Here is a 25807-nt window from a genome sequence, read left to right on the forward strand (position 1 = left end):
CTCAGGGGCTCTCATTCCTGTACGTTTGCATGGTGGTGGGTGGGTGGAACTGAGGCCCTGAGCAGGGGAGGGGACTCTGCTTAAGGAACTGGGATGTGGGGGACACATGACCCCTCCCTCCTGCTGTCCCAGTGCTACGCATCACAGTGGGTCTGTAACTGGCTGTGGCTCATTCCCAGCGCCCTTGAGAACGGTGGGTAATGCTGTCCGCTCAGGGGGGAAGAGCGACTGTTGAGGGGAGCAATAGGACATTCACTCCAGTTAGCCCAGTGTTTGGTGGGCGAGGACACCCTTCCCCACAACTCCAGGGAGAGGAGCCAAGGACAGAGCCAGGGTTGGCACCCAGTCCTGCTGTTCCAGTACTGCCCCTCCCTGCCCTGCTGTGTGAGAAATAGGCTTAGGCATGCTGGGGGAACTCTGCCAAACACTGAGCCAGGCAGTGGTCTGTCCCTGCCCCCTTTTGGCCCTGGTTCTGTCTTGTGCTGCTATCATCCCTTGCCCTGGCAGGGGGCTGCTTGCCCTGAGCACCATGGAGCTAGAGCAGGGCCCCCGTTGACTGAGCTGGACTTGGTAGCAGAGAGGGGCAGCTCCCCACAGACCTGCTGACTCCTGCACTTGGGTGAGTGGTGGCCAGGAATATACTCCCCCTGGATGACTCTCGCTGCCCAGCAGAGATGAGGTCTAGTCTCCTCTGGCAATGTCTGTCTTGCCTCATGAGTGCCCCCAGGAGCTTGGGGTGTCAAGGTGACTTGCAGAGGCTGAGCAGCATGAGTACCAACCTCAGGGCAGACTGTTACGAGGCAGGGCACAACCCCAAATGGGCTGGGAGTTCTGGATTTAGATTTCACCTATCAAGTGTGAACGTCTCAGGCATTGTAACAGCCTAGCGAGGGAGTCTCAGACCTTCCCCTTTGCTACACTGCTCTATCTTGCCACCTAGGCAAGGTTGCTTGTGTGATAGATGGTCCCTTACACCAAAGGTCACAACAATATTCAGCTTTCTTCCAGTCTGAAAGGATCAGTTACTTACCCCAGGGCAACTGCACCTTAGATCTCACACCAAAAACAATGCTTGTAGCCAACCCTATTGAAAAAACTGTCTAAAGATTTATTAACTAGGCAAAGGAAGTAGTTAAAGCAGGTAAACATACACACAAATTAGTTACAGCTATAAGTTTCAAAAGGTAATAGAAGCTTCTTATAATAAGCAAGCTCTCTATGTCCTTTAGGGCTAACCTAGGCCAAGCACTGGGGATCTTTGACTTACGCTTGGTAGTCTTTGCCATTCAGAAGCAAGTAGTATGAAACACAATGTCTCGTTGTTGAGGGCCTTTTATTCCTTCCCCTGAACCCTTTCTGCTTCCAGCTGCAAATTCAGCTGCAGTCTCCTTTTCATGGAGGGTGGGGGGAAGCAATTTACAAAGCCTTTTGTCTTCTGATGTTCTACAGTGGTTTGTCTGGTGTCTCTGGGCCTTCATAGAATCATAGAATATCAGGGTTGGAAGGGACCTCAGGAGGTCATCTAGTCCAACCCCCTGCTCATAGCAGGACCAATCCCCAATCAAATCATCCCAGCCAAGGCTTTGTCAAGCCTGACCTTAAAAACTTCTAAGGAAGGAGATTCTACCACCTCCCTAGGTAACGCATTCCAGTGTTTCATCACCCTCCTAGTGAAAAAGTTTTTCCTAATATCCAACCTAAACCTCCCCCACTGCAACTTGAGACCATTACTCCTTGTCCTGTCCTCTTCTACCACTGAGAATAGTCTAGAACCATCCTCTCTGGAACCACCTCTCAGGTAGTTGAAAGCAGCTATCAAATCCCCCCTCATTCTTCTCTTCCGCAGACTAAACAATCCCAGTTCCCTCAGCCTCTCCTCATAAGTCATGTGTTCCAGACCCCTAATCATTTTTGTTGCCCTTCGCTGGACTGTTTCCAATTTCTCCACATCCTTCTTGTAGTGTGGGGCCCAAAACTGGACACAGTACTCCAGATGAGGCCTCACCAATGTCGAATAGAGGGGAACGATCACGTCCCTCGATCTGCTCGCTATGCCCCTACTTATACATCCCAAAATGCCATTGGCCTTCTTGGCAACAAGGGCACACTGCTGACTCATATCCAGCTTCTCGTCCACTGTAACCCCTAGGTCCTTTTCCGCAGAACTGCTGCCTAGCCATTCGGTCCCTAGTCTGTAGCTGTGCATTGGGTTCTTCCGTCCTAAGTGCAGGACCCTGCACTTATCCTTATTGGACCTCATCAGGTTTCTTTTGGCCCAATCCTCCAATTTGTCTAGGTCCCTCTGTATCCTATCTCTGCCCTCCAGCGTATCTACCACTCCTCCCAGTTTAGTATCATCCGCAAATTTGCTGAGAGTGCAATCCACACCATCCTCCAGATCATTTATGAAGATATTGAACAAAACCGACCCCTGGGGCACTCCACTTGACACCGGCTGCCAACTAGACATGGAGCCATTGATCACTACCCGTTGAGCCCGACAATCTAGCCAACTTTCTACCCACCTTATAGTGCATTCATCCAGCCCATACTTCTTTAACTTGCTGACAAGAATACTGTGGGAGACCGTGTCAAAAGCTTTGCTAAAGTCAAGAAACAATACATCCACTGCTTTCCCTTCATCCACAGAATCAGTAATCTCATCATAGAAGGCGATTAGATTAGTCAGGCATGACCTTCCCTTGGTGAATCCATGCTGACTGTTCCTGATCACTTTCCTCTCGTGTAAGTGCTTCAGGATTGATTCCTTGAGGACCTGCTCCATGATTTTTCCGGGGACTGAGGTGAGGCTGACTGGCCTGTAGTTCCCAGGATCCTCCTTCTTCCCTTTTTTAAAGATTGGCACTACATTAGCCTTTTTCCAGTCATCTGGGACTTCCCCCGTTCGCCACGAGTTTTCAAAGATAATAGCCAATGGCTCTGCAATCACATCCGCCAATTCCTTTAGCACTCTCGGATGCAACTCGTCCGGCCCCATGGACTTGTGCACGTCCAGCTTTTCTAAATAGTCCCTAACCATCTCTTTCTCCACAGAGGGCTGGCCATCTACTCCCCATGTTGCGATGCCCAGCGCAGCAGTCTGGGAGCTGTTGTTGGGCCGGAGATAACACCTGTAGCAAACTAGAACCTTGCAGTTGGTAATGCTTTTCACCTGTCCGGTGCTTTCCAGTTACAGAGCCAACACTGAAATATCACCACATGGGATACAGGTGTAAGTGAGATTACAGGATGCAGCAATCTACAAGCACTTTATACTCTCTAACGAAACACTTTTGTAACTCTAATACCTATTTTAACAGTACAACACACAGATGAGCCAGAGTGGCTCTGTATTTGTCAGGGTTTAGCTGAGGCCTAGGGGTTTTGGCATGAGGTGGCACCTGGTCTGTCAGCATCACAGGGGAGGTCAGCCAAGTCAAAGCAGCACCCCCATCCCCCCACCAATCATACCAAACAGGGTCAGACCTGAACAGCCCCAGTGCCCACTTCAGCTTGGTGGGATTGCAAACATTTAGCCAAGGTACCAGCTGCAGCACACCCACCTGGGTCTGTCACTCCCATTCTGAGCCTGCCAGAACCAATGGGAAGGGAGGGGGAATCCTTCCTGCTGGAAAGTGCCAGTTACAGGGGCCCAAGGGGGTTCTCTGCCCCTGCTCAGGAGACACCCCTCCCTTGGGGGAAGGAGGGGGGACTGCAGACCAGCCCCTCTCCCCTTCTCTAATCCTCCTCATTAGTGCCTAGGGTGGGGGACCCATGGCCAGCGAGAGGCTTCATCAGCCTGCTCCAGGATGCCGGCCCTGTGCTGCTCCAGGCCTGGCCTCCTTGTGGGCACACTCCTCCCCAAGCGTATCCTGCTATCAGATTGTTTCCCCCCTCCAAACCTGGCCCAGTATGCTGCACAGGGCCCAGGTGAGTCCCCTGCCCCCAGGTCTCACCTCACCCGGCCCCTCAGACTTGCTCTGTCCCTGGGATTTGCAGCTGCCCCCCTTTTAGTGCTAGCTGGGAATGAGATGTCCCCGTGGGTTGTAGTTTCTGCCTTCCCTGATGTGATGTTCCCCTCTGGTATTGTCTGGACCAGTGATCTGCTAGGCCACTCCAATCCTTGACTCTGGGAGCCAGTCTTACCGTGCTCTGCTGTGAGAACCCCCACTCCTGGGCTGTTCACGCACGGCCTCTGGCATGTCAGCTGCTCCCCGCTACTTGCAAGCGAATGACGCTAGCCAATATCTCTGGTCCCAGAAACAACCCTAGGAACCTCTGTCTTGCAGTGTCCAGTTATGCCCACCGGACGCTACAAGCTTACATGAGTTCGTCAGTTTAACAAAGGAATTGATATGTACCAGGCTTGTTCTCCCAAGGGGAGTCTCTGACACACTGTAAACCAAACACACTGCTTCAGGTAGGATAAACAAACAGATTTATTAATTATAAAGATTGATTTTATGTGATTATAAGTCAAAACACAACAAGTCAGGTTTGGTCAAATGAAATAAAAGCAAAACGCATTCTAAGCTGATTTTAACACTTTCAATGTCCTTAAAGAGATGCTTCTCATCACACGCTGGCTTTTCAGTCAGGCTTTCCCCTTTGATCAGCGTTTCGGTCGTTTCGTGGTGGTGGTGTCTGAAGATGGAGGTGGAAGAGAGCGAGCATGGCAAAATGTCTCTCCCTTTTATCATGTCCTTTCTTTCCTCTTGGCTTTGTCCCCCACGCCTTCAGAGTCAGGTGAGCATTACCTCATCGCAGTCCCAAACTGCCCAAAGGAAGGGCGTGACTCCCTCAAGGGTCTAACAGATTCTTTTGTTGCTGCCTGAGCCACTGTCCATTGTTCCTGTGATGCTGGGCTGGGTTTGTCCCATCCATGCCCTGTGGAGGTGTGAACTGCCTCTCTGTTCCTGGAGAGTTTTGCATGGGCTTGCTTTAAGCCATGAGGAATCATTTTTAGCCTCATAACTATATACATGAAATTATAACCTATAACCTTACTATAACATTACTGTTACAATTACTATAACATCACTATAACAGTCATGCTCGGTGCACTATGATCCTTCCGAAGACACCCGACATGACAAACTTTGCATTGGATAATACCACACAATCATTTTATAAAGATGAACATGGGGGTATAGGGTGTTCCCCTGAGGTATAGAGCATCACGCCTGGGCCATGACCAAACCCTGCAGCTGCCCCAGTACGCTCATCATGCAGAGGTGCTGGGATGCTTGGTTCAAATGCAGTGTCCCGGCAGGCCTAAGTTGGCTGGAGGGGAGGGGGGCCCTGGAGAAGTGCAGATGCTGTAGCCTCCTTGAGTTGGCTCTGAAACTCCTGCTGGCCCCCATCCGTGTGGGGCAGCATTCCCTGTACTCTGGGCAGCTACTTCAACCGCCAGGAGGGAGCGTGCATTAATACACCAGTCTTTTCCAAGCACGGCTTTGCTGGTGCTTTCCCTCGCTGCAGGGTGGGTGCTGCCATCCTCCTGGGAATGTAACAGGCCCTGTGTGGAGCTCTGTCCCCGACCATGGGTTTGGCCCCACGGGGGAGGTTGTTGAGCCTGCTCCAGTGGCCTCCAAGCCCAGGCAGTAATGGCTACTGTGGTTAGACCCTGGAGTCCCAGGTTTGATCCCTGCCCAGAAATGGGATGGAACAGGTGTGGGGGTGTGTGGGGGCGGCGGGGGGGGGGGGGGTTCAGTAGCTGTGGTTTGTGCTGTCGAAAGGGGGAGGGGAGCTTGGTGCCAAGTGAGGCTCTATCTGCCCTCAAGAAAAGTCTGAAAAGCCAGCTTCCCCGCTTCTCCCACCCCATTCCCCAGCAGAGTCCAGATCCCATGAGCCCAGCATCCCCACCGAGCTCCAGCTCTCCTCCTTTGCTGGGAGGCCCCTCCATGCTCTCCGATGACCCCTCAGGCAGGAGCCCAGATCCAGCTTGTTTCCTGTCCAGAGGCAGGGCTGTAAAGCTCAGCGTTTCCCCTCTCTGGGTGCTGCCTGGGAGTCACTGCACCTGCCCAAGGCCCTCTTCCCCAAGGGACCCCAGAGGCTGAGGGAACTGGGATTGTTTAGTCTGTGGAAGAGAAGAATGAGGGGGGATTTGATACCTGCTTTCAACTACCTGAAAGGGGGTTCCAAAGAGGATGGATCTAGACTGTTCTCAGTGGTAGCAGATGACAGAACAAGGAGCAATGGTCTCAAATTGCAGTGGGGGAAGTTTAGGTTGGATATTAGGAAAAACTTTTTCACGAGGAGGGTGGTGAAGCACTGGAATGGGTTCCCTAGGGAGGTGGTGGAATCTCCATCCGTAGAGGTTTTTAAGGCCCAGCTTGACAAAGCCCTGGCTGGGATGATTTAGTTGGGGATTGGTCCTGCTTTGAGCAGGGGGTTGGACTAGATGACCTCCTGAGGTCCCTTCCAACCCTGAGATTCTATGATTCCTCTAGGGCCCCCCGACACAGAATTAGGGGGTGGGGCTGCAGTGCTTACAACACAGGACGAGGACTAGGGCTGTAGCAGTACTATTTGCACCAAGAGAGAAGGGGCTTCTGGCCAAGCTGAGCAGTGGGTAGAGATGTCCGGGAAGCCACCACAATGGGGCCTGGTGCCCTGCTATTACAACTGGGATCTCTGTCTGCATGGGCACTGCCCTGCATGAGCCTGGCACGCCGGCTCAGGGTGGGGTGTTTTCTCTGGCCTGCCAAGAGAAATGGGGAGGGGGGCCTCACAGACAGGCTGGGGACACAGGAGATTAGTAGTGGTTCATTTCTCAAGGGGAAGGGCAGCAGGGGTCACCTTGCAGATAGAAAAAGCCCCAGAAATACCCACTGGAGCAAGCAGATGAGGCAGGGAAGAGAGGGCCCGAGTCAGGCAGGGCATGGAAACAGCGATGCCAGCCCCTTGGCTAGGATCATGGGATCTGGCTTCTGCCACTGGGAATGTTGACTAAGTGTCCTGGGGAAATCGGCCGTCACATGTTATGTTGAAGTAGCTATTTCCATACATACTATGGAAACACCGTCACATGGATCTAGCTGGAGTTCGAGGCAGTGGAGATGCCAACACCCTGGGGCAGGAATCCCACCATGCTGGGGGGGTGGTCACACGAACCTCAGGGCACAGACCCTGCTGGGAGTGTGAGTCCTGGCACTAGTGCCCGGGGCCTGGATCCTGCTTAGAGGGGGTGAGAGAGAGCTGGGAGTGAATCCAAGCTGAGCCCATGGGCAGTGAGATCCAGGAAGCCACCGCAACAGGGCCTGGTGCCCTGCTATTACATCTGGGATCTCTGTCTGCACGGGCTTTTGCCCTGCATGTAACTGGTGTGATGGCTCAGGGGCTCGGTGCAGGGGCCTTGGTGTGTGTGTGGGTGTCCAGTTGCACAGGGGCTTGTGCTCTAGGCCATGTATGTTGCCATACTAGGGTCAGCAGTGATTGAGAGGGGAGAGCACCCCCTATAGAGCCCCCCCATCCCACTCCACAATATGGTGTGCAGGGTGTATGTTTTGGCCTGGAAGGCTGGTATCCAGGTGCAAAGGGTTCAGTGTTGGGGGTGGGGATTCAGCTGTGGGGTGATTTGGCTGCTGGGGAGAGGGAGATGCACGGTGGTTCTGATGGGACATGGGAGTGATCCAGGTTTAGAGGTGTGGGAGGGTTTGATGTGGAGGGATCCAGGTGTGGGGCAGGCAGGCTCAGCCTGGCAGGATCCAAGGGTGGAGGGGCTTGGTGTGGGGTGAGAATCTGTGTGGGACAATCTGGGTGCAGGCAGCTCAGTGGGGGGTCTGGGTGCAGGTGGAATGGGACCGGAGGGGGGGGAGTGTCCAGGTCAAAGTGGTTGGGGCTCAGCAGGGGTTCCACGTGTGGGGGGTATGGGGCTCAGTAGGGGGGTCTTGGTGCAGGGGGCTCACTGGGTGGGTGCAGGTGCTGAGGGAGTGGGGGTCTGAATGCGGGGGGCAGGGGCTCAGCTGGGTGGTCCAGGTGCAGCTGGTTGGGGCTCAGTGGGGTGGGGTTCACCGGGGTGGCCCAGGTGCAGGTGGATCAGCGCGTGATCTGGGTGCGAGGGGGTCCGGATGCAGGGGGAGGGGGCTTGGCTGGCAGGGTCTGGGTGGGGGTCCAGTGGGGCCGAGGCTCGGCGGAAGGGGGGTCTGGATGCAGGGGAGGTGGGGCTCGCCGCAGGGGGGAGGAAGTCCAGATGCAGGGGGAGTGAGGCTCGGCGGGTTGAGTGGGGGGCAGCTCCCCGTACGGTGCCCCCTGCCCCGCGGCTGGGGCGCGCTTGGGGCAGGCAGCGCGGGAGGGGTGCGGAGCTTCCTGCAGCTGGCGGTGGGGGAGGTCCCGGGGGTGGGTCTGACCCGGCCCGGGAGCAGCCCGCCCAGGGGAGGAGGAAGTCCCGGCCTCCCGTCTCCCTCCAGCCCAGCAGGGACTAGCAGCTGGAGCCCAGCGCAGGTAGGAGCCGGGGCGCCCCCAGCTCTGCCCCTCTGCCGGCGGCGCCGGGACCCCGGCGGGTTGGCGGCCGGGTCGCACCGCGCGGGTGGCGGGTGTGATGGGACAGCCTGGCGGGGCCTGGCCCCACGTGCTGCTGCCGCCACTTCCGGCTCCCCCTCACCCCGTCCCGGCTCGGGGGGGGGTCTCTTGTCCCTCCTCTGAGCCCCCTGGAGTGGGGTGACCCACTGCCCCCCCTTCCGAAGCTGCGGGGCTGGGGCACAGCTTGGCTCCAGGCAGGGGGTCCCCCCGCCCCCGGTGCTTGTGGGGCTGGCTGGGCATTGGGGTAGCAGAGCTTGGCTAAGGGGGGGGGAGATCGCCCTCCCCCATCCCTAAAACCGAGGGGCTGGGAGTCAGGCCCCCTCCCAGGGCTTCCACTAGAGCTGCCCTGGGTCAGAGACTCCGGAGCAATTTGTACAGTGGGGGTGCTGAGAGCCATTGAACCACGTTGTAACCCCTGTATATAATGGGAACCACTTCAAACCAGGGGATGCGGCACCCCCCCTAGTTCCAGCACTTATGCCCTGGGCCCATCCCAGCCGGAGCGGGGAGTCTGGCCTAGCCTGGGGCCCTCGGTAGCCACAGCTGGTGGTTGGTCAGAGCTGTGATGCCCCTGCCCCTCCTGGGGCGGCTGGGGCCCCTTGAGCTTGGGGCACTGGGGACAACACAAGGAGAACCCAAGTCAAGTCTCTGCGGTGGGGCTCGTGTCCCGCTCTGGACCAGGCTGTGTCTGAGCTGTGCGCAGCAGACAAGCCCTGAGTTACCGAGCCTACCTATGCCCCGTCCCTGTCACATCCGTGCGTCCCGGGGGGATTAGTGCAGCAGGGCAGGGCTGGGACCCCTGTGACATGGGGGCGCTGAGGCTCGGTAACTCAGGGCTTGTCTACATGGGGATGCCGATGGCAGACGCTATTGCAGAGTAGTGGCTCCCACCCCAGCGGTGGTCTGTTCTGGAGCAAACGTCACTTGGTTCTGGGTATATTGCTGCGTTTCTAAAGCAGAGCCCGGTGGGGAGCCATTCCCCAATAGTTATTGCTGTCAGTTTCCTGTGTCAGAGCAGGGACTGGAACCTGTGGCCCGGGTGGGCACGCTACCCACTGGGGCGGCCTTCCTCTGCTGCTTCCTTGCTAGATGGGCCCGTGTCCTTGCTCCAGGGTTACCACGAATGCAGTGCTACGCATGGCAAGCCACGCTCTAGCATGGTTGGGGTGCTGCCTTCCTGTGCAGTCAATGAGGCAGGGCATGTTCCAGATGGGGGCTAATGCTTGAGTGGGGTGGCATGCGGGTGTGGTTGAAATGGGGCAATACAAGACTTGTGCCCAGGATAGCTGGCACCCGTGTGCTCTGGCCATGCCACAGGAGTCGCAGGGAACGTCTCCGCTGTCACAGATCAACAGCATCGGTGCTACGCCCCCAGTTTTGAAACAATCTCTGGAACGAACCCTTCAGTTTGCCCAGCCCTCAAGGGGTCTCAATCTTAGTGCATGGGGTAGGCCTCAATGCCTCCTTCCGGTGAACCTCTGGGGCTCCAGCACACATGTTTCACAGCATGAGCTTTGCCTGGTGAGTCTAGCTGAACTGAACGGCTGGGAGAGACTAGGCCACTCTTCAGGGACTAATGCACCTCAGCCAGTGTTTGCAGTGACACTCAGGGTTGGCAAACCAGGTGGGTTTATTTGTCACCTGTTACATAGCATGGGGCGGCCTTAGGTCAGCAGAGAGAACTGAAGGTTAAAGCATCGACCGTTCTGGTCAGCCAGAGCCCAGCCAAGCTGGAGCAAAGGCTGGACACATGCACAACTAGGTTGATGCAAGGCGGCCTACTTCAGCCTAACTTTGTAGCATAGACCAGGCCTTAGTCTCTTAGCCTGTCCTGAGAGCAAACAGTCCTTCCCCTGCCCTCTGGGTAACAACATGAAATATGGGGGAACTGAGGCACGCATGGGCTTAATTAAAAATATTACAGAAAATTCCCACTTTGTCACATACCCTGCAGATGGAGGGGTGATTCCTAGGTTGGGTAGAGGTTCCTGCATTAGTGTGTACAGCTACTTATGAATTGCATCTCCAGTGGCAGTGTAGACAGGCCCCCAGAGAGCTCCACTTATGGGCCGCTCTAATTGTATCCTTGGGGCTAGCACTAGGTTCTGTGGGTTCCCAAATCCAGCTGTGCCTGGTTCTGGAGGGGATGGACGTTGGCTTGGACACACTAACATCTCCCATGTACAGTGTTACCCCTGGGCTAGCATGCTGGGAGCGTGGGCTGCTCCATGGGATAATGGTCTTCTTGCCAGCTTTGGGCCAGTGTCATTGGGAGGTGATGGAAGGAGGCAGCTTGGAAGGAACAGTCGGTGGCGCTGTCTACCTGTCTGTGAGGCTGGGGGAGCTGGCTGCGGCTGGGCTGGCTGCAGCACTGGTGCCCCATAGAGGCAGAAGAAGAGAGGGGAGGGCGGCACGGACAAACCCTGGGGCCGAGTCCTGCATGGCAGGGAGAGCCAGCCCAAACGCCTCCACTTCAGAAACGTGGGCCTTTCTGCCCCCAGCGCAGCTGTGTCCCCTGGGCTGGGGATCCCACTGGAGTCCTGTTCGCAGCAGGCAGTAGCCAGTGATGCCTCAAGGTGGGCTGGGTGTGGTTCAACGCCAGGGGGCTGCTTGACCCGCTCCTGGCGCGGCCGGGACCCTGTGCAGGCAGTGGACTCCCTCCCCAAGGCCGCTTGTGTTTCCCTGCTTTCAGCTGGAGTGTTGGCATGGCCCTATTGCAGTGAGCTGGGCCCAGCCTGAGGCCTGGATCCCCTCCTCCCCCTGCCCCAAGAGCTGCTGCTGGGCCCCGGCTGTCCTCCAATTGCAATGGGGCGTGGAGGGTGCTCCGGATCCCTTAGCGAGCCCATTTGACCCTCTTCTCCCGAAATCGCTTGCCTGGCAGCAAGGGCCTCATGTGCCCTCCCCTGCCCCTTGTTGGGCCATGGGGTTCTGGCTGTGTCAGCCCCAAAGGTGAGCGGCACGGCCAGCCCTGACTCAGGCGCAGCTGAGGCTGAGCTGGTCTGGGATGGAGGGGGATGGTACTACTGGAAACTATTTTGCAACCTCCGAGGTCAAAAAAGTCCGGGGTGACTCAGCCGAGCTGCTGCCGGGAGTCTCGTGGGCAGAGCTGCGGATCCTTGTTCCCTGGGTGGGTCCCTTGCGCCGCGTGCCCCCCGCAGCTGCAAGGCCATCCCTGAGGTGAGCGACTGGCTGGGATGGCTGCTGAGGTGCCAGCGGGACAGATGGCTGGAGCTTGGTGTGCCTGTCTGGGGGCCGGGCTGGGTTGTTGGGGAGCTGGAGTCTGAGCCACAATTGCCCCTCCTAGCTGGAGTGAGGGCTCCCAGCCATGCCCAAAGCTGCTGGGAGTGCTGTGGCCCTGCCGCCCATCTCTGCCAGCTCCAGCTCCTGCCGGTGGCACAGACCACTTCCTCTCCTCCCTGCCAGGCGAGGAGTCCATCCTCACGCCTGGGCTGCCTGCTACAGCATGGCTTCCGCTGCCCCTCGCACCAGCCCCCTTCCCCATGGCTGCAGGGGTCTCTTTCCTGCGGTGCGGGGCTGGGTCTCTGTGCCCCTGCCCTCGCCGCCAGGTGCCTGACTCTCCCCTTCCCCCGGCAGCGCCATGGGCTCCATGTTCCGCAGCGAGGAGGTCTGCCTGGCCCAGCTCTTCCTGCAGTCGGCCTCGGCCTACGCCTGCGTCAGCGAGCTGGGCGAGAGGGGGCTTGTGGAGTTCAGAGACGTATGTGCAGGGCGGGACATGGGGAGCAGAGGGGAGGGTCACTGGCTGGGGTGGGGTGGGGGGAGGTGGCCGTCGGGGGGTGGTTGGGAGAAGTCGGGGTCCTGGAGCAGGAGAGGAAGGGGGCATGGGGAAGCCAGGGTATCTGGTGCCTATGGGGGGCAATGGGAATTGGGGTTTGTCACTGGGGCGCTCTTGAGGGGGGTAGGGGAAGTTGGGGACCCTGACTGGGGAGGTGTCTGGGCAGCTGGTCCCAATGGGGCAGGAGTTGGGGTCCCTGACTGAGGGGTCAGGGCTGTTGGGGTGGCTGGTCCCTGCCTAGCCGCCCAGAGTCGGGGCCCTATGCAGGGTGGGCTGCAGCTGGGCTCTGATGTGCTGTCTCTGCTCCCCCAGCTCAACCCCAATGTCAACGCCTTCCAGCGGCGCTTCGTGGGTGAGGTGCGGCGTTGCGAGGACATGGAGAAAACCTTCAGTGAGTGCCCAGCCACCCTGGGGGAGGGGGCTCCTTCTGGGGGACAGGGAGACTTGGAGGAATATCTAGGACATTGGGGACACCATGGGGTGAGGGGAAGGGGGGGTAGGCTCTGGGGTGGTGGAGAGCATGTGTGTGGAGGGAAGGGAGGGTAGGCTCTAGGCAGGTGGGAACCCTATGGGGAGGAGGTCTCTCTGGGGTGGCAGGGGCTGCACGTGGGAATGGGAGCCTGGAGTGGTGGGATGGAGGGGGTCTGTGGTGGCAGATGCCCAGTGGTGTGGGGTTAAGTTAGTTAAATCCAAAGCAGACTGTGGAGAGTTACAAAGGGATCTCACAAAACTGGGTGACTGGGCAACAAAATGGCAGATGAAATTCATTGTTGATAAATACAAAGTAATATACAGTGGAAAACATAATCCCAACTATACGTATACAATGATGGGATGTAAATTAGCTGTTACCACCCAAGAAAGAGATCTTGGTATCATTGTGGATAGTTGTCTGAAAACATCCACTCAGAGTGTAGCAGCAGTCAAAAAGCAAACAGAATGTTGGGAATCATTAGGAAAGGGACAGATAATAAGACAGAAAACATTATATTCCTTCTATATAAATCCATGGTACGCCCACATCTTGAATACTGCCTGCAGGTGTGGTCGCCCTATCTCAAAAAAGATATATTGAATTGGAAAAGGTACAGAAAAGGGCAACAAAAATGATTAGGGGCATGGAATGGCTTCTGTATGTGGTGAGATTAATAAGATGGGGACTTTTCAGCTTGGAAAAGAGACAACTAAGGTGGGATATAATAGAGGTCTATAAAATCATGAATTGTGTGGAGAAGGTAAATAAGGAAGTGTTATTTGCTCCTTCACATCTCACAAGAACCAAGGGTCACCCAATGAAATGAACAGGCAGAAGGTTTAAAACAAACAAAAGGAAGTATTTCTTCACCCAACGCATAGTCAACCTGTGGAACTTGTTGCTGGTGGATGTTGTGAAGGCCAAAAATATAACTGGATTAAAAAAAAAACTAGATAAGTTCATGGAGGATAGGCCCATCAATGGCTATTAGCCCAAATGGTCAGGGACACAACCCCATGCTCTGGGTGTCCCAAAGGCTGTAACTGCCAGAAACTGGGGAGAGGGGTGTCTCCAGATGGGTCCCCGTTGGGGGCAGGCTCTGCACGGGTAGTGTTGATGGGCGCTATGTCCCTGCTGTGCAGCGTTCCTGCACCAGGAGCTGCGGAAGGCAGGGCTGGCACTGGGGCCCTGCCCTGAAAGCCCCCCAGCCCCTCTGCCCCGTGATGCCCTGCACATCCAGGAGCAGTCCGAGCAGCTGGCCCAGGAGCTACGCGAAGTGAGCCGCAACTGGGAGTCGCTGGGCCGGCGCCTGCGGGAGCTGCAGGAGTATGCGCATGTCCTGCGCGAGGGGCAGCGCTTCACCGGCCAGCTGGTGAGTCCTCTTGCAGGGCCAGAGCAGTGGCCTTGGGGGTGAGGAGGGGGCTGGAGGGCGCAGAGGAGGGGCAGAGTAGAGAGGCCTGGGGGGCAGGGAGGGGATAGTTGGAGTAAAGGGTCTTGGGGTTGGGGGGCTGGGAGGGTGTGATGGTGTCCCTGGGGTGTAACCTGGACTGGGGGCCTGCTGAGCCCTGTTCCACCAACGTGGGTTGCCTCTCACACTGTGATGCTGATGTCAAACTACAAAACTTGGATAGGCACTGCACTTACACAGACATCCACAGGCAGAGACACGCCCCCAGCTGAGTTACTTGAATGATCTCCCAGCCACTCATGAACCATCAATAGAGAGGTTCCAGCCAATTCCCCCCAGCTCCAGCCCTACATCCCAGGACTGTACCGTCTTACAGTGTTCAAGGCCCCCTTGGGCAGTGCAAGTTCATTAAGTAGTTTGTCACTCCCTCTATGTGGAGTGGACGCACACTAGCCTTTTTAAACTGAGCTGAGATTTCCCAAGCACTTCAACCAAAGCACACTGTTTTAGGTAAAATATAAAACAGATTTATTAAATACAGAAAGATCGATTTTAAGTGAATATAAGTAGCAGGCACAGAGATCAAAGTTGATTACTTAAGAAATAAAAATAAAATAAATTTGCAGTCTAAGTTCTACAAACTAAACAGGATTTGAATCAAGCAGTGTCTCACCCTGACCGATGGTACAAGCAGGTTACAGATCCTCAGTGCATAGGCTGGGACTCTTTTCCAGCCTGGGACCACCCTCCTCAGTTCAAAGTCTTTGTCCTCCAGATATTTCCCCTCCCAGCTCAAGTCAATTCCTGGAAGAAAGAGGCCAAGTGATGATGTCACTGTCCCTCTCTTATAGCTTCTTCCAGCTTGCTTTGCTGTGACGTGGGGATCAGGCAGTCTCCACTGGTCAAGCAGTCTCCACTGCATACATGCTCTCTCTGAGAAGTCTCTGGGATGGCCCTTGGGAGAGTGGATTCCCTTTAATGGGCCATCAGCACGTCTGGCTGGTCCTTTGTTGCAACTGAAAGGTTGGCTGGGGGCATCTCACAAAGTATTTCAGTAACACATGTAGCAATGCTTCATAACTTCGCACACAACGGTGGCACATACAATCCAACGGTATTCATATTCAGCAGATCAAGATTATTAAAATGATACCTCACAAGACATACTATGTACAAAACTTATCATAATTATATGACTGTAGAGAATATGATAGTTCCAGGGTGCTACTTTGAGGTATAGAGGGGCAGAATGGAAGGGAATCTGGGAGGCAGAGAGGGGATGTTTGGAGTGGGGATGTCCTAGAGGTTGGGGATTAGGGAGGGGTGAAGTGGGTCACCCCCAGAGCTGGGCACTGGTGTATGTGGGGAGGCCTTTGGTGGATTCCTGGGGGAGAACGGAGAGGTTGCCAGGCAAGGAGGGGGGCACTGTGGTGCCGGCTCCCTGGGGGAGGGGGAAGGAGGGGGCCCCGTTGGGCTGGGCAGCTCCCCTGATGGTCTCTCTCCTGTGTGGCAGGCGTCACTGGGCTCCCCTGCCCGGCCCCGCGCCCTCTCAGACCAGGAGCCCCTGCTCAACCCGTCCACAGCACCGCGACTCGATGTCAAAATCAAGTGAGTTGGTTCCAGAGCGGGCGGGATGAGTTACAGATGGGGCAGCAGCTGTGGGGCAGGCCCCATCTGGGACAACGTGGGGGTGGGGGGCAGAGCGGGGCTGTGCCTGGGACACGGCGGGTTCTGTGGTATTGTCATGGATGCCGTGGTGCCCTTGGGCGCTGTGGGGCTGTTCTGCCCTAGGATGCCAGCGCCCCTCCTCCCCCTTGGCTCTCTCTTCTCTCCCCTCCCCCAGCTTTGTGGCGGGCGTGATCCACCCGTGGCGGGTGACCTCCTTTGAGCGGCTGCTGTGGCGCGCCTGCCGCGGGTACCTCATCGCCAACTTTGTGGAGATGGCGGAGCCCATGGAGGACCCAGCCACAGTGAGTGTGGGGCGGGAAGTGGGGATGCAGCAAGGGTGGTCGGAGCAGGTCTGGGTGTCTGTGAGGGGGGCAGGCCTGGAGGGGATGTGGGTGGATCTGAGTGGGGTGGGGATGGGGGGGTTTCTCTGGAGCCTGGGAGCATGGGGGGGTTGGTTTGTAGGTGACCCTGTGCTGTGCTGAGGCTCATGAGTAATGTACTCCCCCCACAGGGTGAGAGCATCACCTGGGTTATCTTCCTCATTTCCTACTGGGGGGAGCAGATCGGACAGAAAATCCGCAAGATCTCGGACTGGTGAGTGCTGCCCCCCGCCTGCCCCGTCACCCCCCAACCACTCCTGCCCCCAAGCTCCGGCGCTCTATAAGCCTGCTGCTGCCGTGTGAGGGGTCCTGGTGCCACATCGCAGCTGCTCTTGTTCCTGTCTGGGGAGCTAGGTGTCTGGGGGGTGTCTTGGGGGCAGCCCCTCCCCTACCTCCTGGTGTGGCTGCTCCCTGGGGGGGAGTGGGAGCAGAATGCCGGGGCCCCCCTCAGCCGGCTGGCATGACTCCACTTGGCCATAGGACACGCAGGATTGATGGCAGTTATTTGTGCCTCCAACCCAACCCAATCCCTCCTCCGCCCCCCCCCCCCCGGCTGTCCGGTTTCTCCCTCACATAACTCAGCCCCCCTCTCCCCCAACATACCCCCCACTCACCTGTGTGTGTCTCTCCCAGCTTCCACTGCCACATGTATCCCTACGCCGACAGAGAGGCCGACCGGCTGGAGGTGCTGAGTGGGCTGCTCACCCAAATCAACGACCTCACCACGGTGAGATGGGGGGGGGTTCCAGGGACACTCCCCAATCAATGACCTCACCTCAGTGAGATGGGGGGCTCCGGGGATGCTCCCCGCTCAACAAGCTCACTGTGGTGACATGGGGGAGCTGCGGGGGTGGGTGTGTGTCCTGAGGACGCTCCCTGCTCAACGACCTCACCGTGGTGAGATGGGCAGGCTTGCGGGGGGGCCCCGGGGACACTCTCCGCTCAACGACCTCCAGCGTTAAGGGTCCCAGGCTGCAAGGGAGGTGGGCAGCAGTTGAGGACCCTACCAGAGTGGAGGGGAAATATTGGGGAGGGGGCCCCAGCTGTGTTGGGATAATGGGGGATTGGTGTCTGCCCCTGTGAACCTCCCTCCCCGCGGCAGGTGCTGGGGGAGACGGAGCAGTACCTGTCCCAGGTGCTGCAGAAGGTGGTGCTGATGCTGCCGGCCTGGCGCGTGAAGGTGCAGAAGATGAAGGCCATCTACCTCATCCTCAACCAGTGCAGCTTCAACGTCATTGAGAAGTGCCTCATCGCCGAGGTGTGGTGCCCCGTGCGTGACCTGCCACAGGTGCAGGAGGCCTTGCGCCACGGATCGGTATGTGCCTCCGCCTCCCCTTCCCCCATGCCGTGGACTGGTCCATGTCCTCCCCCATGCACCTTCCCACGGATTGGTACAGGCCACCCCCCCCCCCCAGATCGGTATGTGCCTCCGCCTGCCCTCCCCCACGCCATGGACTGGTACATGTCCGTCCCATCCCCCCTGCCTCCCCACGGAATGGTATGTGCCTCCACCCGCACCCCCAAACTATGGATCGCTTCATGCCTCCACCCCCCCGACCCCCTGTGCCAGTCCATGTTCTCCCCCCATGGATTGGTTGGTGTCTCCCCTGCCCACCCCTTCCACGTCGGTGTGTCCCTAGCCTCTCCCCACCCCCTCCTACTATGCCACACTTCCCTCCATGCCTTGCCCTGCCATGCCCTCCTCCGGCTGTGCCCTAGTCCCAGCCAGCCCCTGCCTGCTCCCCAGGGGGCAGTGGGGAGGGGGGGGTGGGATTGGTGTTGCCTCGAGGCTCCCTGGTCCCAGGCCTGCCTTCCCTTGTAGCACAAGAGCGGCTCAGGGGTGGAGTCGTTCGTGCACCGGATCCCCAGTTCTGAGAGCCCTCCCACCCTCATCCGCACCAACAAGTTCACCACTGGCTTCCAGAGCATCGTCGACGCTTATGGGGTCGCCAGTTACCAGGAGGTGAACCCGGGTAAGGGACCCCCGGGGCCACCTCCCCGTCCTCGGGTTGGATCGGAGCCAGCGCCCTCTACAGGGGAAAAGCCCCATGGCCCATTCCCCGCCCCCTGAGCCAGCCAGTCCCCTGCCCTCGGGCCAGATCGGAGCCAGTGCCTCCCAGAGGGGAAAGGTCCTGTGTCCCATCCCCAGCCCCCCTGAGTCGGCCAGTGCCCCGCCCTGGGGCCAGATCGGAGCCAGCGCCCCCCCAGAGGGGAAAGGTCCTGTGTCTGGGGTGTGGCAGGGTGGTCTGGGGAGGGGGAGTCCATGTGGGGTGGGAGGGCCTCTCTCTGATGTGCTCCCTGCCCCCACAGCGCCCTACACCATCATCACATTCCCCTTCCTGTTTGCTGTCATGTTCGGGGACGTGGGCCACGGGCTGCTGATGTTCCTTTTTGCCCTCTGGATGGTGCTGGCTGAGAGCAGCCCCCGCCTGAGGGAGGCGCGCAACGAGGTGAGCAAGGGGGGGACTGCTAGGGTGGGAGAGGGCTGGGCTGTTACGGAGCTGTGCCTCCATCTGTCTGTCTGTCCCCAGATCTGGCAGACGTTCTTTGAGGGGCGCTACCTGATTCTGCTCATGGGGGCCTTCTCCGTCTACACCGGCTTCATCTACAATGAGTGCTTCAGCAAGGCAACCGCCATCTTCCCCTCCGCCTGGAGTGTGGCCACCATGGTCAAACACTCCAACTGGAGGTGGGCCCTGCTCCCCCCCACCCCCCAGACCCCCGCCTGGTACCCTGCTCCCCCCCATGGGATCCCGGCTTGCACCCCTGCCTGGTACCCTGCTCCCCCCGCAGGACCCTCAGCTGGTACCTGGCCTGGTACCCTGCGGGACCCCCGCCTGGTACCCTGCTCCCCTCGCAGGATCTCTGCCTGCTCCCACCCCATGGGATCACCACCTGGTACCCTGCCCCCATCAGCTATCCCCCACTGGGTCCCTCTTCTCACACCCCCTGCCTGCTCCCCCACCTGGTACTCTGTCGTCCCTGCACCAGGACCCCTGCCTGCTCTCCTGCCTGGTACCCTGCTCACTACCCTCCATGGGACCCCTGCCTGCTTCCCCACCTGGCTGCTGCTCATCCCCCAGGACCCTGTCTGCAACCCCACCCCTCTTCTCACACCCCAGCCTGCTCCCCTGCCCCCATACCCGTTACTCACCTGTGGGATCCCCATCCCCTCCGTCCCATTCCTGGCTTCCCACACCGATGTGCCCTGTCCCTGCCACCTGCCCTGCATACTCCCCTGCGTCAGCACGCCTCCCCACGTACTGCTCCACCTGCAGAGCCGTATGTGCCCTCCACTCTCCCCAGCACTGACACCCCCCTGTCCCCACAGCTCCGACTACTTAGCCAGCCACGCCTTCCTCACCCTGGACCCCAACGTCACTGGAGTCTTCAAGGGGCCCTACCCCTTCGGGATCGACCCGGTGAGTAGGGAGGGATGGGGGGACGTGCTGGCCGACTGCCCCCCCCCGCCCTGCTCCCCCCACTGGGAGCTCAGACGCCTCCTCTCACCTGGCTGCAGGTCTGGAGCCTGGCCAACAACCACCTGAACTTCCTGAACTCCTTCAAGATGAAGATGTCAGTGATTCTGGGCATCATCCACATGAGCTTCGGGGTGCTGCTCGGTGTCTTCAACCACCTGTGAGTCGCCGCTGCCTGGGGGGCTGCCAACACCCACCCATGCTGCCCACCTGTGCCCCCTCGCTTCGGCCCGGCAGGCCATGTGCCCTTGAGGAATGGGCTACAGAGCCTGGTGCATCCCCCAATCTGGCCCCACCCTTCCCTTATGCTCGGGGATCTGCATCTGCGGGAAATCCTGGCCCTGGTGTGGGGGGGAAGGATTGGCACCTGAGCCTGGGGCCCTGCCTGCTGGCAGCCCTGCACTGGGACAGAGACCCCTCCCCCTCAAGCCTTCCCTGCCCTGGGGCGTGGCCCCAACCCCAGTCCCTCGGGCAGACGGTGGCACTCCTCTGAGCTGGCCTTCCACCAGTGCCACTTGTCTCTCTGTGCAGGAGCGGCCCCCTGGGGCTTGCATTGGGGCTTGTGCCCAGTGCAGAGGGGGCTTGTTCTAGCCCCTTGGGGCTTTGTGAGGTATGAGCTGGCCGTGCTGCCAGGCTGGGGAGGAAGCCTGCCAGGGCAGCTCTGGGGCTCCTGCTGCCAGGAAGGGGTGTGTCCGCAACTTTGCTGCGCTATCTGACTCCCCTGCCCAGTCCCCCAGGGCACACCCTGAACCCCTGGCAGCTGGGATCCTGCCTGTCAGGATTGCTGCTCTCGGCTCCAACCAGGGCAGCGGTGCAGGGCACCGGGCCACCTCCCAAGGGTCGCTGCTCCCTCCATGGGGGCAGGCAGCCCGACTATGCAGGGCCTGGGCCAACTCCCCTCTCGCTGGCACACAGGCACTTCAGGCAGCAGTACCAGGTGGCACTGGTCTTCCTGCCCGAGGCGCTCTTCCTGCTGGCGCTCTTTGGCTACCTCGTCTTCATGATCTTCTACAAGTGGATCACGTTCAGTGCTGTCAACTCCCTGCTGGCACCCAGCATCCTCATCCACTTCATCGACATGTTTCTGTTCACTGAGAACCCCGACAACCACCCGCTGTATCCGGGACAGGTAACCCCAACCACAGACACTGTGCCCGACACTGGTAACCCTCACAGGTAACCCCGACAACCCCCCCTACAGTGCCCAGGACGGGTAACCCCAACAACCGCCCACTGTATCTGAGTCAGGTAACCCCGACACCACCTGCTGTGCCCAGGTCAGGTAACCCCGACAACCGCCCTCTGTGCCTGGGACAGGTAAGTCGTACAGGTAACCCCGACAACCACCCACTGCACCCAGGACGGGGACGCTGGCCGGCCCCCGCTGCCCCCGGGATGGGTAAACCGAACAACCACCCGCTGCGCCCGGGACAGGGAACCCCGACGGCCAGCCCCCACTGTTCCCGGAACGGGAACCCCTGATGGCCGCTCCCTGCTCTGCCCAGGAGGGGGAACCCCCACACCAGGCCAGCATCTGCAGCTGGTTTCCACTGCCCCCACCCAGTCCGGTTCCCACCTGGCCCCCAGATCAGACCAATAGGCCCATCACACCTGGCCAGACCCAAGGCTGGTGTGGTGGGACCCAACCTCCGGATCTCAAGTGCCGCTCACCCCCTGGGGCTGAGCAGAGCCGGGTCACTGTCCTAGCTCTGGGTCTCTTGGTCCCACACCCAGGGCGGCCCCACGTCTGCCACCCTTTCTGGGCACACGCAGCACAGCCCGGGTGGCTGGGCCCTGGAACCAGCTCCTCAGTTAGCCCCTTCGGGGCAGGCTAGGACTGAGCCATGTGCTGAACTGGCCATTTGACTCTGAGCAAAGCAGGAGAGCTACAGAGCTTTGCAACACAGAAACCACCCTGCCTGCAGCCCCGGGTCTAATCTCCCCCCACGGGCCCTGGAGCTGGGCAGCCCCTCCACAGCCAGGGCTCCCTGCCCGTGCTGGTGTCAGCCCCCAGCACAGAGCAGCAGCCACTGTAAAAGTCAGTCTTTTATACCCTCTCCCCACTGCAGGTGACGGTGCAGAATGTCCTGGTCGTCCTGGCTCTGGCCTCTGTGCCTGTCCTGCTCCTGGGCAGGCCTGTGTACCTGTGGTGCCAGCACCGCCGCAGGGGGCGCCCTCATCTTGGGGTAAGGGGCTGGGCGGGGGCCCTGGGGGCCCCTGGAGGGCTGGGCTGGTGGCAGGGTTGTGGGGCTCTGTGGGACCTCTCCAAAGGGAGCTGCAGGTGCCGTGGGGCGGGACGGGGGCTGTGATCAGTGGAGTGTGTCCCTCACCCCCCATGTTTGATGTGTGGCTCTGGGCTCTGCACAGCTGGGCCCACCTGGGGACGCCGGGGAGCATCAGCCACTGCTGAGCTCGCAGGAGCCGGGGAACTCGGTGAACGTTACGGAGGCCGACGTGGAGCATGGCGGGCATGGCCCTGAGCCTGAGGTGAGATCCCTGTGGCACTCTGATGGCTGGGGAGGGGGATGGGTTTAACGCCACTGGGTGCCGGGACAGTTAGTGTCCCCGCTGTCCTGTCAGTCCCACTCAGCATGGGGGAGCCCCACAGCAGCTCTGGCCCCGGCCACCTTCCGATCTGTGGGACTGAAATGTCCCTGCACTGGGTGGGGGCAGGGCGATTCGGAGGGGTGGGGCTTGACCAGCTGCTGCCCATCCCCCCAGCATGGCACAGAGTGGCCCTGGAGTGGGCAGGAGACCCTGAAGCTATGAGCGTCAGGGACGGGATTAGTCCCCCCTCCCCATCCCAGTCTTCTCTCGCTGCACAGGGGGTGGAAAAGGGCACTGCTGGTTGGCTGGGCTCCCATGTAGCCTGTGGGCTGTCCCCCTGACAGCCAGCTGAGTGAGCTCCAGATGGTATGTGTCTGCCTGAGCCCACGGCAAGGGGCAGAGAGAGCTTATGGTTGGGCCCGGGGTTAGCTCAGTGTGCCAAAGCTGAAGGAGAGTGGCTGGACATGGCGCCCTGCTCCCCCTGTGTGGTGCTGCCCTACGCCCCGCGGCTGGGCATGGTGCCATGGCTGGGTGCTGCCCTACGCTCGGGCATGGTGCCATGGCTGGGTGCTGCCCTTCACCGCGTCCCACTGCTTTGGTGTCTCCCGCAGTTTGAATTCTCTGAAGTCTTCATGCACCAGGCCATCCACACCATCGAGTACTGCCTGGGCTGCATCTCCAACACGGCCTCCTACCTGCGCCTGTGGGCGCTCAGCCTGGCCCATGCACGTGAGTCGGGAGGAGGAGGGGTCTCACAGCCTCCTACCTGTGCTGAACTTGGCCCACAAATGCTTTGTGGGCCCTCATGCAGACCCCTGGAGGGAGGAGGTGGGAGGGAGGCCTGTGAGGGGCAGGGTGGGGGGATGCAGGGGAGGGAGGCGAGGTGGGGTGGGAGGTGTCGGTGAAGGGGGGCATGCCCAGCTCTGACCCCCCCAGTGCCCCTGCAGAGCTGTCGGAGGTGTTGTGGACCATGGTGATGCGGAACGGCTTCCTGATGCACGTCTACGTGGGCGGCGTGCTGCTTGTGCCCGTCTTCGCCTTCTTCGCCGTGCTGACGGTGGCCATCCTGCTGGTGATGGAGGGGCTGTCGGCTTTCCTGCATGCCCTGCGCCTGCACTGGTGAGCCCCCCACCCCCGTACTCCCAGCGGGGGGAGGGGGGAGCGGCTTTGGACTCTGGGTTGTGGTGGACGGGCGGGTCTGGGGTGGGTCAGCCCCTGGGCATGCCCGGTGTTCGTACCCAGCACCTCCCTTGGGATGGGGGAGGCCTGTGGTCAGTTGTGGGGGGTGATGTCTGCGCTGACTCCCCCGCCCCCTCCTGTGTTGTTTGCAGGGTGGAATTCCAGAACAAATTCTACGTGGGCACCGGGTACAAGCTGAGCCCCTTCGCCTTCCCCCCCGACAGCTGGGAGTAGGGCCAGCCTGGCCCTCGGCACCACGTGCCCCCCCCCGCAACCCCCACCTCAAAGGAATGGTGCCCCCTCCCTGTCCTAGGGCAGGGGCCTCTCTTTGGGTTTGCATCTTCTACACTGGCCACTGCGCCCCTAAGCCTGGTGCTGTTTCCCCTCCCCCCCTGCCCCTCCCCTCCCCTCCGGTCTGGTGCTGTCATCCGCTGTCTGCAGAGCCTGGTGCTCCCTGCCTTGGCACAGATTACTTCTGTCCTGTCTTTTGTACGATTAAAGAGTGAAACAGCCCCGTCCCTGTCAGTGTGTAACTGTAAACCACTGGGCCTCTGGTGGCGCTCACGGGGCCTGGCAAGCTGAGCTCCCGGCTCTGGAGCGTGAACCTGCCCTGCCCTCGGTCTGGGCAGCTCTCCCAGCAGATCTCACTCGAGCAGCACCTTGCACAGCCCTTGCTGCAGTTACCCTACACTGGCACCAGCTGGCGCTGTCTCCCCTCGCTAAACTGGTCCAGCACCCCTGGGTGTGAATCATGTGTCAGACCAGCTGGGGCCAAGGCTGTGTTGGTTGCCCCCTGGTCAGCACTGGCTGGGAGGGGGGGGGGGGGCTGAAGGCAGCTCCTGCCTTAGCGGGAGGGGGGCAGGATCTGACCAGCCATGTGCTATGTGCTCTGGGCACCGCCCTGCCCTGTGTCTTGGGCATGAGCTGCGGCTCCCGCTCCCGGGGCAGTGCTCAGGGCTCCCCCCAACACCAAAGGCTTGTGCAGGGATGTTTAATGGCCACAAGCTGGGGAGACTTGTGTGGCAGCTCATGGCCCGGGGGGCCGGCCCTGCAGCAGCGGAGAGGGAGGGGAGCCCCGCAGCCCCGCCTCGAGCAGCTGGCTAGGATATGGGGAGCCCAGCCTGGCCAGGGATACTGTGAGTGGGGAAGCAGGGGGGCTCCTAGCGAGGCTCTCAGGCTGGAGCCTGCCTGTGTCACGCTGCAGCTGGGTCTCACCATGGGGCAGCCATCTGAGTACTTGGGGGTGAGTCAGAGTGGGTCCTATGCGCCCCCCAAGCAGCCGGGGGGAGAGCCCCACTACCTATCACTGCTGCCCGTAGTTGAGGGCGGGGGGGCTGGCACTGTAGACGTTGAATGGGTGGAGGCTGGCAGGCAGTGGGTAAGGTGCCACTCGTGGCTTGGCCCCGACGTACATGCTGTGGTAGGAGAGGGGCTTGTACAGGGGGGCCCCCAGCTCTGGCGGGAGAGGGCACCGCGTAGCTGAGCTGTCCTGGAAGCCACGGGCTCCGGTGAGTGGCACGAGTGGGGGGTTCTGGAGCTGGGTGGCCTCTCGCAGGAGGGTGGCAGGGAGCTGCCCCCTGACACGGCGCCGGCCCGGCAGCCCTGGGGAGAGAGCAGAGAACGAGGGCGGGTCACAGCCACGGCAGGGCTGCTGTGCCAAGGTCCCCAAGCCCTGCCTCTGCCAGAGCCCCACCCTCTCCCTCGGCTCTCCCCTGCCCCCTACCTCAGCCAGTGCTAGAAGCTGAGCCCAAGAGCCCCAGCACCCGTCTGTGGCTCCCTGAGCCCTGCCCTGCCCGCATGGCCTGCCCAGCTGCACGTGGTGAAGGGGCCCTGGGTGGGGCTCCTCCAGCACCCACAGCCCCTACGACTCCCCACAGCCCAGCACCTCCAGCCCCAGTGTGTGCCCAGCCAGCTGTATGTAACAGCCCTGCCCCCGCATGCTCTCCAGCAGGGCTAGGGGTGGGGGAGCACCCTGGTGTCAGAGCTAATAGCCCTGTGGGTGGGGGTTACCTTTCCGCATGTCCTTAAGCTGGGAGGAGGTGCCTGTCCCCCGCGTGCGGGCCAAGGTTCCCAGCAGAGGTCCTGATGCCCCAGGCCTGCACATGAGAAGGGGGAGGGTGAGAAATGGGGAGGAGGCTTAGCTGGGGTCAGACATTTGGGTGGGGGGGGCAGGAGGATGGGCAGAGGTGCTCCTCCCCCACCAGAACACAGCTCCCCTGGGAGACTGGGTGCAAACTATTTAATGAACTAATTTGTACATGTGCAAACCATCCTGCACTGATTCAGGGGGTGGCTGGTGGGGGGCTGGGTGGGAGTGGGCACTGGGGTATGTAGTGGAGCGGGGGCAGCTGCTGG

The 25807-nt window shown here is 59.7% G+C and overlaps 1 protein-coding gene across 1 annotated transcript; it reads left to right on the forward strand.

Annotated features, from left to right (window-relative positions):
- The first annotated feature begins 8353 nt into the window (after positions 1-8353).
- On the forward strand, positions 8354-23826 carry TCIRG1 (T cell immune regulator 1, ATPase H+ transporting V0 subunit a3). Its single transcript, XM_074954500.1, has 20 exons — positions 8354-8445; positions 12118-12238; positions 12629-12707; positions 13934-14163; positions 15713-15807; positions 16043-16169; positions 16379-16461; positions 16881-16974; positions 17350-17562; positions 18070-18220; positions 18558-18697; positions 18779-18936; positions 19579-19669; positions 19768-19886; positions 20642-20855; positions 21796-21912; positions 22094-22213; positions 22885-23002; positions 23221-23392; positions 23605-23826. Exons 2-20 carry the CDS (start codon positions 12122-12124, stop codon positions 23684-23686), a joined length of 2520 nt encoding a protein of 839 aa, XP_074810601.1. The 5' UTR covers positions 8354-8445; positions 12118-12121; the 3' UTR covers positions 23687-23826.
- The last annotated feature ends 1981 nt before the right edge of the window (positions 23827-25807 follow it).

Source organism: Natator depressus, chromosome 6 (assembly GCF_965152275.1).
Source record: "Natator depressus isolate rNatDep1 chromosome 6, rNatDep2.hap1, whole genome shotgun sequence".
NCBI classification, from domain to species: Eukaryota; Metazoa; Chordata; order Testudines; family Cheloniidae; genus Natator; species Natator depressus.

Bases quoted from the DNA above. Each gene is read 5' to 3' on its own strand.
- TCIRG1 (XM_074954500.1), top strand. From the start codon at position 12,122: ATGGGCTCCATGTTCCGCAGCGAGGAGGTCTGCCTGGCCCAGCTCTTC. The intron at 16,170-16,378 runs GTGAGTGTGGGG...CTCCCCCCACAG, and splicing joins CCATGGAGGACCCAGCCACA to GGTGAGAGCATCACCTGGGT. The intron at 23,003-23,220 runs GTGAGTCGGGAG...GTGCCCCTGCAG, and splicing joins GCTCAGCCTGGCCCATGCAC to AGCTGTCGGAGGTGTTGTGG.